We start from the raw sequence: 13115 nt of genomic DNA on the forward strand, positions 1-13115 counted from the left end.
TTGCTATTGCCCAAGTATTTACCATGCAGAGGAGATTGCCTATGATCTCCAGAGGTCCCTTCCAACCCTAACCATTCTGTGATGCTGTGATTTCCCAGCCTTTTCTGGGCCTAAGAACAATCTCCCTAATTCACCCTTTCAACAAGTGGTCTCCAGCTCCCACGGTGGACAGGAGACCAGCAGTGTGCCTTCAGAACTGGGAACCTTCTCCCAAGCAGAAATAGATGGAGTCACTACAGAAGTATGGAGGGTCAACTTTTTTTTTTTTTTTTTTTTTTTTAAGTAAATCTGTATTCCAGTCAGGCCATATCTCCTGGGGCATAGAGAAGCATCAGTTTATAAAGACTGCTAATGCTGTAACTGTTTGTCAGGAACTGAAAACGGAGATCTGAGGCCTGTTGTGTCTCCTGCTGGCCAAGGCCCGAGCTATGTACAATTTTAGAACCCACATTAATTTCCATCATATAAAAAGTACTGGAGGAACTACCCAATAAACAACAGTTTTTGCCTTCAGTGCCTATGCAGTTTAATGAGACTCCTCTCTACTTCTTTCACTTGAAGCCTTTTAAATTTGCCCACTGAGAACCCGTGAAGTTGGTTCTTAACAAGCCTCACTGGGCATCCTTGGCCTTTCCATTCAGTCCACTAGGTCTCATGACAGACGGTGCACCTGTGTGGTGGATCACACAGCTGCCACGGCACACATGGAGAGACCTGCAGTGCAAGGCTCCTGCAAATGGGGAACCCCACTTGGAGACCTTGTGCTGTCACCGTGTCCGCCCTTCTCCAGGTTAAGCAGCAGCCAGGACTGGCCAACAGCTGCACCCAACATGCTGAGCACCAAAATGGGAAAGTAGCACTGCAAGGAACTGAGAAGCAAGCACACCAGGGAAGTGGCATGACAGGAATAAAATAAGTTTCTTTTGCTTGATGTAAGAAACTTGATAGGTTTGTCACAGGTGTCAAACTGCTTCACGGCCCATCAAAAACTATCATGGACTGAAGAGCAACAAAAGCTGCAGCAGTGGTCCGTCAGCATTTAGGATGCCATCAGCAATCCAGGAGAGGACGGTCATCTGCCTCAAAAAAGAAAAAGTCTCCTGAAAAAGTTAGTGACCAGGAGCTGACTTAAGCCTGCAAAGTGTCTGCAGACATTCACAAACTTCAGCAACAACATTATTCAAAAAATTCAAATACATTCAAAAGACTGAAAATTGCTCTTATTTTCATCAGGTGTAAGTCTCCAGATACACAGCTTTAAGCCCCAACTAGACATAACACGAATAGCCATTATGGACTATGGCTGTTTTGAATTAACAATATCACAATCTTCTACATGTCATTTTTGCAATTTCCACCAGAACGCCTCTAGTGTTAGACTACAGAGTTTCTGTAAGTCTGAATTTCTGCACTTTCTAACACCTTGAAAAATGAATACATCTCCATTATCATCCAGGAAATAGTGATTTTTTTGGAAGAAATAAGGATGATGAACATTAAAAAAATCATTTTTTAAAGCACTGTATAACTTAAAGAACCAACTAGACAGAATTACAAAAAAAATGAACAGTTTATGTGGAATTTATTAAACATTATTACTGAGTGTCAAATTTATTACTTGACAACTTTTCTAATAGGCTTAAGCCGTAGCTATGTATTCAAGCTAAATCCAAATATATATTTTTGAAAGAAAACATTTATCTAGAGAAAAGTTCTTGTGTTAATCTATCAGTCTCAACTAGATTTTAACTGAAAAGGTTTTTCAGAGCTAAAATGGAACTTTCTGTTCTGCCTTACTCAGAGCAGACTTAAACAGGATTTAAGTAGATAATCAAGCTGTAAAAATTTGCATACTTGGGAGCAGAACTTCCTTGGTTTCTCTTGTTTAAGTTGTTCCACTCTGAGTAGATAATCAAGTATTTGTGAAGAGAATGCACACAAGAAAGAGACTTGGCAATCTCTAGTTTTGCAGACAGAGCACTCACATGGCAGGCCTGGGTTCAAGACCTTGCTCTGAATGAAGGAAAGGAGCAATCTGAGCTGAAGTTTTCCACATGAGGGTCAGCACCTTAGCTACCGGCTATTTTTGTGACTCAGAAGAGCAAGGCTCTCATCTTCGGCATGATATATGAAAACGTTTAATTTCACTTCTGTGGTAGACAGAATGAACTTTTAAAAACAGTACTCAATACAGCTCCGATTAAAAACTCAAATACTATAATATCACTTACATACAGTAAGAATTATGTATCTTGGATTTTTTTTTTAATTTATTTTTTTAACAGGAATACCTGAAGAACTGAGCTGCTCTTTGGTTATGTTCAGCTTTGCACATGCTACATTTAAGTACAACATAAGTTTTGCTTTAAGCATACAGAGTTTGACTGTGCACGGCTGGCACTGACTACTGTTTTGTTGCAGGACTGCTAAGATTTACCAGCGGGTCTTACCGTTTCATAACTTGCACAGAAAAAGCTATAAACAGAAGAAAACATTAGCCAGTGACTCAAGTGACCTGGTTCTGCTCGTTATTTAATACCGACTATACCACTATACCACTAGACAAGTCATTTTGACTCTTCTTTATTTCAGGCTTGCTCTGTCAACATCTATATGGAAATCTCTGCATCTCTCAATATCTCATTCAGAACACTTCACTCATATTCTAATACTGGTAGGACCCTCAAAACCTACTGATATACTGACAGTAAAAATGCATTATAATAAAAAAAATATCCGTTACAATTTATTTAATATATGGTAAAATATTATGTCTGCAGTCTATAAAGGAGTTTGATCTGTGAATCTTTAACACAGAGGACTTCTCAAGAATGAGCTGAAGACTAACACAGAAAATATATTTTAGCAATTCTAGCTCTGAATACATTCATATTTCAGTTATACCATTGCTTCTCTTAAACTTTGAAAGTAACATTTAAAATCCGCATGTTACCGTTTGCAGCTTACCTGTGAGAAACCGCTCCCCAGGCACCATGTTTATTTGTCAGTATGTTGAGTATCTTCTGTTTCAGCTGATTTGCTGTAACATGATCTCGATGCTTAGCAGCACTGATAAGGTGATCACACATCTTCTCCTCCTCTCTTCTGTCAGCAGCATACTGAGCACACTGCGACTAGGAATGAAAGTACATCTACTTCATAAAACAATCACCTTAAAATGATTATTTACTAAAACCCTTTAAATATGACAAGAACTAATTAAAATACTTTTAAGAGGAACAGGACAGACTATTCAGTTGAAATGGTTCTACTACTATATATTTTCCATGAAAAAGCACTCAGAACATGTAAAAATCGAAATATCAAGTGCAAAGACAACAGAATTGCAAATAAAAACATTTAGCTGTACATCTCTGTGTGTGTATGTGTGACCATGGATATGCCATAAAAGTTGGTCTTTATTTGTAAAAGTTTCATGTGTTCTCAAGTGTAAAATACAGGTGTAACATACACAGCTTAATATACAGGAAAAAAAATATGTACACTGTTTTTTATTTTTAAACTACAATAAAATGTACAATTAAAAAGCCATTTGATAATTTTATTATTATGGATACTAAGCAGAAACTCCTTTAACTACAAAATTAAGGAGTATATTCTCTATTTCATATCACAGCATGAAAAATTTTCATAACATACTACCACTTCTAAAAAAACCTATTGGCTAAAAAAATGCTCATCCTTTAAACTGAAAAAGATCTAATGTTTTCTTTGTGTTTCCTTTAAGAGATAACTACCTCTAAAATAAATGCTGTGGTTATTGACCATCATGCAAATGTATTTCTAAAATTGTCAAAACTCTATAGTGTATTTTAGTTTCAATAAAGCCCTTCTTTATACATTTATTTATATTTTTAAATGTATTTTTTCATTTCGTTTCTCAAAATCACGCTAAGTTGAAATTCAGTTTCTCCTCCTAGTTCCTAGTTCTCTTCCTCCAATTTTTCCTTTCAAAAGGTCTAAGAAAAGCAAATGTAGTAACACTAATTAAAATAAATCCATTATAACTATCATTTTCTAGGTGTAAATTACAAAGGCTAGACTATTCTCAAAACAGCTAATTTCAAAATCACCTTTTAGGAGACATTTTTGCATGCACAGTTATTGTGGACTATTTGAGTATGCTTAACTAGCACTCAGTGCTGTAACACATTGGCTGAATAGAATCGTATTTTCCAGTATTCAAAAGAGCAATTACAATTAAGTTAACCTAATACCAAATTGTAGTTTATATTTCTGCACACTACCTTTTTAGTACAGATCGCATTAGCATTCAGTAAGATTTTAACAGTGTTTTTTCCAGGGTGTTACAGACATTATTTCGCGTAATCTCTCTGGAAAAGAACAATTGTTATACTAATTCATAAAGGGTTAATTCATTTTTCAATTTATCTTCTTGTACAGTGAAGCACCAATTAGTATCATGATCTGCCTTAGTAATGAGGTTAATATTTCACCAGCTCATTGGACAGTAAAATTAAATTTTCATTTTTCTTCCTGAACAATTACAAAGGTTAAAAAAATAGAAGTTAACTGTGAAGCATCCATTCCTGGAGGAACTTCCCTGGCCCTGATTGCAACGGGAGTAACAGGATAAAATTTAGATACTGGTCCACGGCCTCTCCATTACACAGGTGACACAGTAACTTGGTGCAGCTTGCTCCAAATAATTTCACCCATAATGACTCAGTTAATGCTTAAAAGGTAAAAATAAAATAGCCACTCACTTGTCTTGCTGAGAGCAATAATTAACATGTACTAAGCCTCAGAACATATACCAATACAGTTTATTGAAACAAAATGACAGATTTACAATTATGCAACAGAAAACTACCAGAAATCTTTGTCTCTCCTACCTTCAAGTAGGATGAATAATAAAATGTTCAGTTATATACCTACCATCATTAAAAACAATATATGAAACATTCTTTCAGACTTCAACCATCACCTTATTTAAGTACTTCTGATTTTCATATTTAACACAGGCAACATTTCCTAATTTTCCTTTATGACTTGCAGATTTTATCTTACTCATCTAAAACATGTAGCTGAGGTTTTTCATGTGACAAATATAATGCAAATTTTCATATATGAAAAATGTGTTGGTTTCTTTACCAGACAATAAGACTGACTTAAGGCTATTCCTTTAGGGAATTTAGTTAATATTCTAAATCCTATTTGCTAACAGAAGCTGGAAGTTAATTGAATATTCTCATTTTGTCTAGAGTTCTGACAGATCTTATACCTCAATGTATTCTTCAAAGAGCAGATAACTCAATCTGCTGTTGTCATCTTAGGTTACTGAATGATGCTGTGATAAATATCAAATATTATTTATTGTTGAGGCAATATGAAACTTCACTCTGACACACACTTAATTGTAAATGTGATTTTATCTAAGTTCAAGATATCCAGTATATGCTTGGTAATAAAGTTGTTGCAATCCCATATGACAAGTGTCTGCTGTCTGCTCTGACAAAATGAAGTAAAGGTTATGTGTATTCAAAATGACAACAGATATCTCTGTCTCTCACACTTTTCAGCTAGGTCAAGGAGCACAAGAAATAGTACATCAAAGCGCACATTTAAGAGAGCTGTTTCAAGGAGATAAAAACCTCATCAAAACTAAGATTACTGGATCTTATTTCTAGCAACCAAGTGCTTCTTGAAATTTCCTGATAGATGAATAAATTGATATAGCTATTTATTATCATCAATACTAAGTTAGTCTTTCTTAATCCTAGTGTTAGGTTACTTGAACATTAAAACACGTGGAAATATATGTTTGTGCATATAAACTTACATATACACAAATGTATGCAAGCACAGAGGTTTGGAAAAAATAAATAAAAAAGATGCTGAAATGTTGAATAAAACACCATAAAAACACAAACCCATATTTGATAATGTCAAAATGAAATTTTAACTTTTCTCCATCACTTTTGCATGATTTTTTTTTAATACGAACAAAATTAATTCTGAAGAAATAATAAAAAACCTGTTAAACCAAACAGGTTTTAAAAATATTTTTTTTGTATACTTGCATCATTTTCAAGCAATGTAATTTAAACTGTATACTGCAACACTCATTGATTAAAAAAAAAAAATGAATGTTGACTCCTTTTAGGAGTAAGAATTACAGACATTAAAGAGTTATAGGATCCAGCTGCCAGGTTATTTCTTCCAATATTAAAGAACAGACATTTTAAACACAATCTTACTGTTGGTAGTAAATGATTCCTAAATAGCAGGAAAAAATGTGTAATATCATGTTTCAATATATAAATTTTAGGAAGTAAATGTTCCAAGGTGCTCCAAAATGCAAAATGTTCTAGCAAAATTATCTTAAAATACTAATTTTGTTTAACAAAACATTTATATTTCTAACTGTTCATGAAGTACCTTAAGTGTATTAAATGCTTTCTTTCTTACAAAACTCATATATACTGTTGATAAAATCCAACAAAAATAATTTCTCATGTGAATTGCATCACTGTTTGTAATAAATCAGAAAAAGATCTTTGTGAAGATAAAGGGTCTGCCATATCAGTTTAGCAGACATTCTGATTAAGAGATTTCTTCAAGCTGTAAATGTTTGCATGCATTTCAGTGAGGAGATGAGAAATTAAACCAGTTCCTTGTGTTTGACATTTACCAAATCTTTTAAAAACTAGTTTTGAAATGCCTTCGATGTAAATTTCTTTCTTGGAAGAAAAAAATCTTTATTGTATGCAGTTACAGTCTAGGTGACAACTGAGTGAAAACAGAGACGCAGAATGCACCAACTCTCAGGCTCACCTCAAACTCAGCATGCTTGTGGACATCTTCAGCTCTTTGTCGGTTCAAAATAAACTCTGCTTCATTTGCAACACGCACTATATGGTCTTTCATCGCATGACATAATAATCTAAAATAAGAAAAATCAAAATCAACCTTTGTATTTGATAGACTTCAAATAACCTATTTCAATAGATTTACTTGAAATGGAAAGAAATAAAACTAAAGAAAATACTGTAATGCAACTGCCTAATTAGTTGACAGTCCATATCTAAGGTTGCCCGATCAATACAAAATTGCTTTGCTCTTCTTATCAGCAGGGAGGAAATATTTTTCAGGACACAAAGACCTGACAGGACTGACTGTTTAGGATCAGGAAGAACTGTTTCTCTTTGTGTCAAAATGGCACACTGTCTGGGATTTTCCTTCCTGCAGCATCAGGGAAACACATTTAATTTCAGAGATTCTTACATTAAGAATTTCAAATTTCTAGCAAATTCCACTAAGGTTGGTGTCTACTGCCTAGAAGCACCACAAATTAAAGCTATGATTATTAAAAATGAAAGTCGTGATTACTAGATCTCAAACCTACAGGATGGAAAGATCTGAACGCTATTCTTGCCTCCTTTGGTGTGTTCTACCATCTGTGAAGGAAGGAAATCGCTTAACCTGAGCTAATGTTTAATACGGATGTGTGGCACAGGAAGACACAAATGTTGGGACCTCTGTTCAGATATAAAGACAAACAAGCTTGGATCCAGGTTTCACAGTGGATATTCATGCTTTTAATAAGCCTTTGTATTATATCTAACTCTTTACTATTTTTGAAAGCAAAAAGTTTTTGGCAAACTATAAACCGAAAGACTAAAGTTGCTTCCATTGTAGTCTTCAAAATTTAGCTTTATTTTTTAATCTACCCTGCTGGAAGATATGTTTTAGTATTTTATTACTGTTAAGGGTTCAGATTTTTATTGTTAGCAGGTAAGCATAGAACTGCCCTCAGATATGAACTAAGAGTGAGAATTCATTACTTTAACAAGCTTCTCTAACATGAGAAAATACTACAAGTGAGTGTTTAACATGTCAAATCAAATTTTATACCACAGGTCTTCCTGAACTTTTCTATATTACATTAATGACCTGGAAGCAACTAACTAGGATTTCAAAACTGAACACACAGATTTCACTTGTCTACTAGCTACATATCCCTTCCTGAATGAATAAACTATTGAATAAATGGAGCACAGTGCAAATTCAGTATCTTTGACTCAGCTGTCATCCGGGCAGGATTTCTAGTTCCAAATGGCCTTAGGTGAAATAAATAGGTTTCTTAAACACTCCCTGCCACCAAGAAGTTGGTGAGAAAAGATCAAGACTAACTTCACTCCACTGGGTTTATTATTTGGGACATCTGGTCATAGTTTTTATACCTCAAAAACAAATCTAAGCTGCCTCGGTTCATTAGCAATGAAATGATAAATACATAACATCTTCATCTTAGTATTATTTATCTGTACTAAGAAATGTTCACATTCTCTGTGCCTGTTTATGCACTGTAACACCTACAAGGGACTTCAAATGGATTCCCAGAGAACACTGATTTCCACAAGTTATAAATAATTTGCTTGCCAATACTCAGGGAAAAGATATTAAAATAAATGTAATGAATAAATAAATAAAGATCTTTCAACACTAGTCTCTGGCTGCTTTACAGAAAATGAAAATTTTTATTGACATGCAGCAGATGATTCAAATCAGCTGGCTGAAACTCCTGGTGACCCCAGCTGTACCTCCCGTTCTCCTAATGGACCTTTCTGCTCCAGAGACTGAGAGACCTGATGTATTTGGGAATGACTTCGGAGTTGCTGCAGCTTTTGGACATCACATCAGGCAAACTAAGCTGGATTTCAGGTAACCTTGAAATGCCACAGGCCTTCAGGGTCCAAAGTCAAGAAGATGACAAATCAGAGGGGACCAGGGAACATACCTGAGCCCTGGGTCCTGACTGCCTACAGCACTCAAATCATTAGCTTGGTCACCACTCATTTTTTGGCTCACCCCAACTTCCACCCAGAAATTGTCCTAACTGGGTTACACCTGATGAACATCATGGTAGTCATAATCCTTTGAATACTTTCTAATGTATTTAATTCTATACTAACTCAATCACATGCATCATGGCGGAAGATTCAAAAAAAAAAAGAAAAAAAAAAACCCACAAATCTCATGCTTTTCAGGCATGAGAAAAAGTAATTACAGCTAGCTTTTGGATTATTAAAAACCAAACCAAACCAAAACAACGAGAAATGGTTCGGAAAGGATCCCAAACCAGGCAAGATCTCACACTCAATGGTATCAAAGGCTGCCAACACATCAGAAAAAAATCTCCCTTCATGCACTGCAGAGAAGAGAAAGGAACAACGACCTCTAGGTCAGCAATTCACTCCATTGCAACACGCATCTCTGTCAGACAAACTCTCATAAACTATCTTTAGTTTGCAAAAGGCATTTCCATGAAATCTAGCTCATGAAATGCGTCTTCACTCCATGAAAATGTGATTGAGTTGCTTGCCTCCAGCACAGCCTTGGAAGGTCCTCTGAAGGTTAAAACCCTTTTACTTTCCAATCCAAATGTATTCTTCAGCAGTCTTTACTGTTTCATTTTACGCAAATTTTGCCCTTAGGTTTACACAACTCTCCTTACTTCTGTTGACCTTCTGATATTCCATCCATCCCTATTTTCCTAGCCTAAATAAATCAGCTCTCTGACTTTTCTCATATGGGAAAACAGCTAGTAAAAGATATTGTCTTTTGGATTTTTACTAATTTCATACACTGATGGTATGTTTTTTGCAAGTGGATAGCCAAAACTGACAGCAGTATTCTAGACAACTTGTAGTCATTATTTACATAGTAACGTTAATGCTGCCTTCTTTTCAATGGAAATACATTTTCTGGTGAGATTCTAAAACTGTGTTTTCCTTCTTTTTTTTATAGCCCTATGTTCTGTGATTTTGCACAAGAAAATTTCAGTGATATATTGGTCTTTTACCTCTTCTGACATTTCAAAAACAAGAACCAACAGTCTCTAGCATATATTCTCAAGAACATGAACTTCATATACTCTTACGTTATAAAATATTTACGTAACATATTACATTGTGTAATATTTATACTAAGGCAGGTTTGAAAATCACTCAGTAAATCCCAATTGATATTTCAGTCACATGCACAACTGTGTTTCCCATCCACAGATTTTTACAGAGCTCTCCCTTTTGGGGAAAAATCTATTCTCTGCATCTTTCCCAAACTATCACCCTGTACTGGAGAGACCAATCCAAGTCAGAAGGAGTTGGAGGCACAAAATGCAGATCTGAAATTTGAGAGCAGTACCATTTTTATTCTCCTTTGGAAAGAAGACGTTATTTAGTGAGATCTCGTCACTGCCAACCGAACATTTGTTGTGACTGAATTATACCCACTGTTCTCATTCACCCTTGTATATCCTCAATCCCACCTTAGCAAGCACCACTCTCAAAAGACCTAGTAGGTAGACTGATGCTGAGACAGTTGAATCAGGCCTTCTAGTCATACTTATTAATCTCTACACAACGTTGTCTGAAAAGTGTCACCAGAGGCTTGCTGCACTTTTTGCACTGTTCTCCAGTAACTTGCGATTTACCAAAAGAAAAAAAAAGACATTGACCTAGAATAACATTTAACTTTATCCTGTGTGACCACTTCTTCAGTTGCACCACTGAAACTCCTACCAGAATTGAAGCCAAATGTGCTGCTGTGTCCTTCCCAAGCTGAGCTGATCTCAACCAGGAACTGATGACCAGCAAAATTCTTATCCTCTTTGAGCAGCAATTCTTACTGCATAAGGTAGAGATTAAACACTGACTTGGTAACTTATGGTTTCTCTTTACCAAGACAAGCTTGATTTCTATTAATGCCCACAAATTTATGAACGACAGTTAAATCTCCTTTACTAGGAAATGGGTTTGATTTGGTTTTAGACTGAATCAAAGCACTTTCAGTAAGGAATCCACCAACAAACCAGTCTGAAATCACTTGTGACTCAATTCCTGGTACTCTTCTATGGGGAAATGAGCTTTCTGTACAGATAGCTGTGAAGTTTCCAGCTGAATATATGGGAAACTGAAGTAAAAACTAGAATTAAGATATGCTGGTATTTCAAAATAAGCATAACAGGCTTAAGTATCCATAGTAATAAGAGCAAATGGCAGGCTCTCCACCTAAAAATGGAAGGGTTTCAGATTTATGAGTGAGAGCAGATCAGGAAAGAGTATGTTTGAGGACATTTTGATTCATAAATGTGAGTTATTTGCAAATGTTGTTTAGGAGTAGGTAAGAAGTTATTCATTCTAACACCACGTGGCTTGCTTTCCTGAATTCTGTACTCAGCAAACTTATTTTAGAAGCCCAGAGTGCTTACAGGTTAAAGGAAGTTGTGAAAAAGTACATGTAACCAACCAGAAGCCCCTGTTTTAAAAAGGCTGTATTGTGGAGCTGCACCCAAACTGTCTTGAAAACAAGTAAAAACCAGAAAATGTTTGCAACACATTTAGATGTGGATTGGGATAGTTTATGACAAACAATGCTATTTGTTCACCTCTCAGAACTGAAGGGTGAAAACTCATATCTCACTAACTATTCTAAACTGACTTCGCTATCCTGCAGTCAGTTCTTCCTAGTAATAATCTCACACAGAGAGAAAGATGGCTCGTAGTTGTTACACTGCTATTTAAAACAATTGTGCTCATGTTACCCAATCTTTCCTTCGTTTGAGATAAACTAAAAAAGCAGATCATTCCCAAGCAGCAATTTTCAAAATAGATTACAAAATGAACATTTGTTATAATTTAGCTAAGGTCTTGCTTCCTCTATTCATTCCTGAAGTTCTGCCAACTCAAATGTCCAGGGAAACAGATGTTTCTCTGACTTACTTTCATCAGGTGCCCATAGCTTAATTTTTCTAAGCAGCAACCTGGAAACATGCCACTTTTTCACCAAACACAGTTGTTCTGACAACTATTACTCTTAATGGCATTCATAAGAAATGAAACCTATCATTACACTTGGTAACTATAACAGGATTCATAAACTGGTCTAACTTGAAGAGTTTGAAGTTCTACAAGATGTATTGCTATAAATACTTTGAAAGTAAACTCCTATAAACTTTAGAAAGTAATGTCTTACACAGGGGTCTGATTTTTAGCAAAAGGACAATGATGAAAAATTTACTAGAAAAAAGTTTGAAACTACACAATGCAAACACCAGCTACTGGACTACAACATGAGCACTTTGACAAGATAAACTTCATGAAGGGTAATTATTAATGTTTTGGAAATGCCACAGAAGGTATAACAAACCCAGTAAAACTCAGAGTTGACTGCAAAAAATCTATTCCACTCCTTATAAAGATTTTCTATTTTGCATAAGAATTTTCTAAATCAAAAGGAACTTCTCTCTGAAATCGTGAACATCCAGTAAACATCCAAGACCAGTAATTACAACTGAGATGGTCTGCATCTCAGAATCAGCCTCAGCTTTGAGATATGACCAGATCAGGCAAGCTTAGAAGGTGAGGGGATGCCTCAAAATCTCTAACAGATCTAAGAACTCCAGCTGTACAGACCCTACAAACAGATATTTACCATAACAATTTATACTTTGTCTAACACAAACTGACTGTTAGTCTGGAGGTAGAGAAAGGACAGGTGTAGTAAAGAATATGAGATTATAAAAAAGCACATCTAGCAGGGAGTTCAAGCTCATGCTTCAGCTGGAGTAGAAATACAGCATTCAGTGCCCAGTTTTACAGAAGTATCTATGACAGGAATCTTCTACTGATGGAAGATGACATTTGGGATGAATTTCCATTAAACAGCCACTTACAGTTTATAAAGGATGCTTGCAATCAGAAGTTACAATTGGTGAGGGTGACAGTAGAGCAACCAAATTTGGTTATATCTGTCAAAGACAGAATAATCAAACACCTTTGTTCTTATTTCTATATTGTATTTGAGTGCTACTGCTTCCCCAGTGTTTGGGGTTTTTTTGCCTGGATTTGCATATATTGGATTTTGCACATGAGACTGGAATCCTTTGCAAGTTGTTCTGGTAGGCCTCAACTACATAACAGTCATGATGTCTGAAGACCAAGTATCTTGCATTCCTGGATGATTTAGGTGCACTCTCCATTCTGACCTCAGGGTTCCTGTGATCAAGATCATTGTCAAGAGAGAAACAAGGAATAGAATCCTTTCTCCATCCTTCTTGGACTCAACTA

At 35.7% G+C, this 13115-nt stretch overlaps 1 protein-coding gene across 7 annotated transcripts in view; it reads right to left on the bottom strand.

Moving 5' to 3' along the window:
• The window catches only part of NBEA (neurobeachin), a 490542-nt gene that overhangs the window by 230083 nt on the left and 247344 nt on the right, over positions 1-13115 (bottom strand). For all 7 annotated transcript variants that reach the window (XM_065627071.1, XM_065627076.1, XM_065627075.1 and 4 more), the window contains exons 37-38: positions 6820-6928; positions 2968-3134 (exon numbers count right to left, since the gene is read on the bottom strand). In XM_065627071.1, coding sequence (XP_065483143.1) covers positions 2968-3134; positions 6820-6928 — 276 coding nt within the window. The remainder of the gene's footprint in view (positions 1-2967; positions 3135-6819; positions 6929-13115) is intronic.

This window comes from Caloenas nicobarica, chromosome 1 (genome assembly GCF_036013445.1).
Source record: "Caloenas nicobarica isolate bCalNic1 chromosome 1, bCalNic1.hap1, whole genome shotgun sequence".
Taxonomy (NCBI): domain Eukaryota; kingdom Metazoa; phylum Chordata; class Aves; order Columbiformes; family Columbidae; genus Caloenas; species Caloenas nicobarica.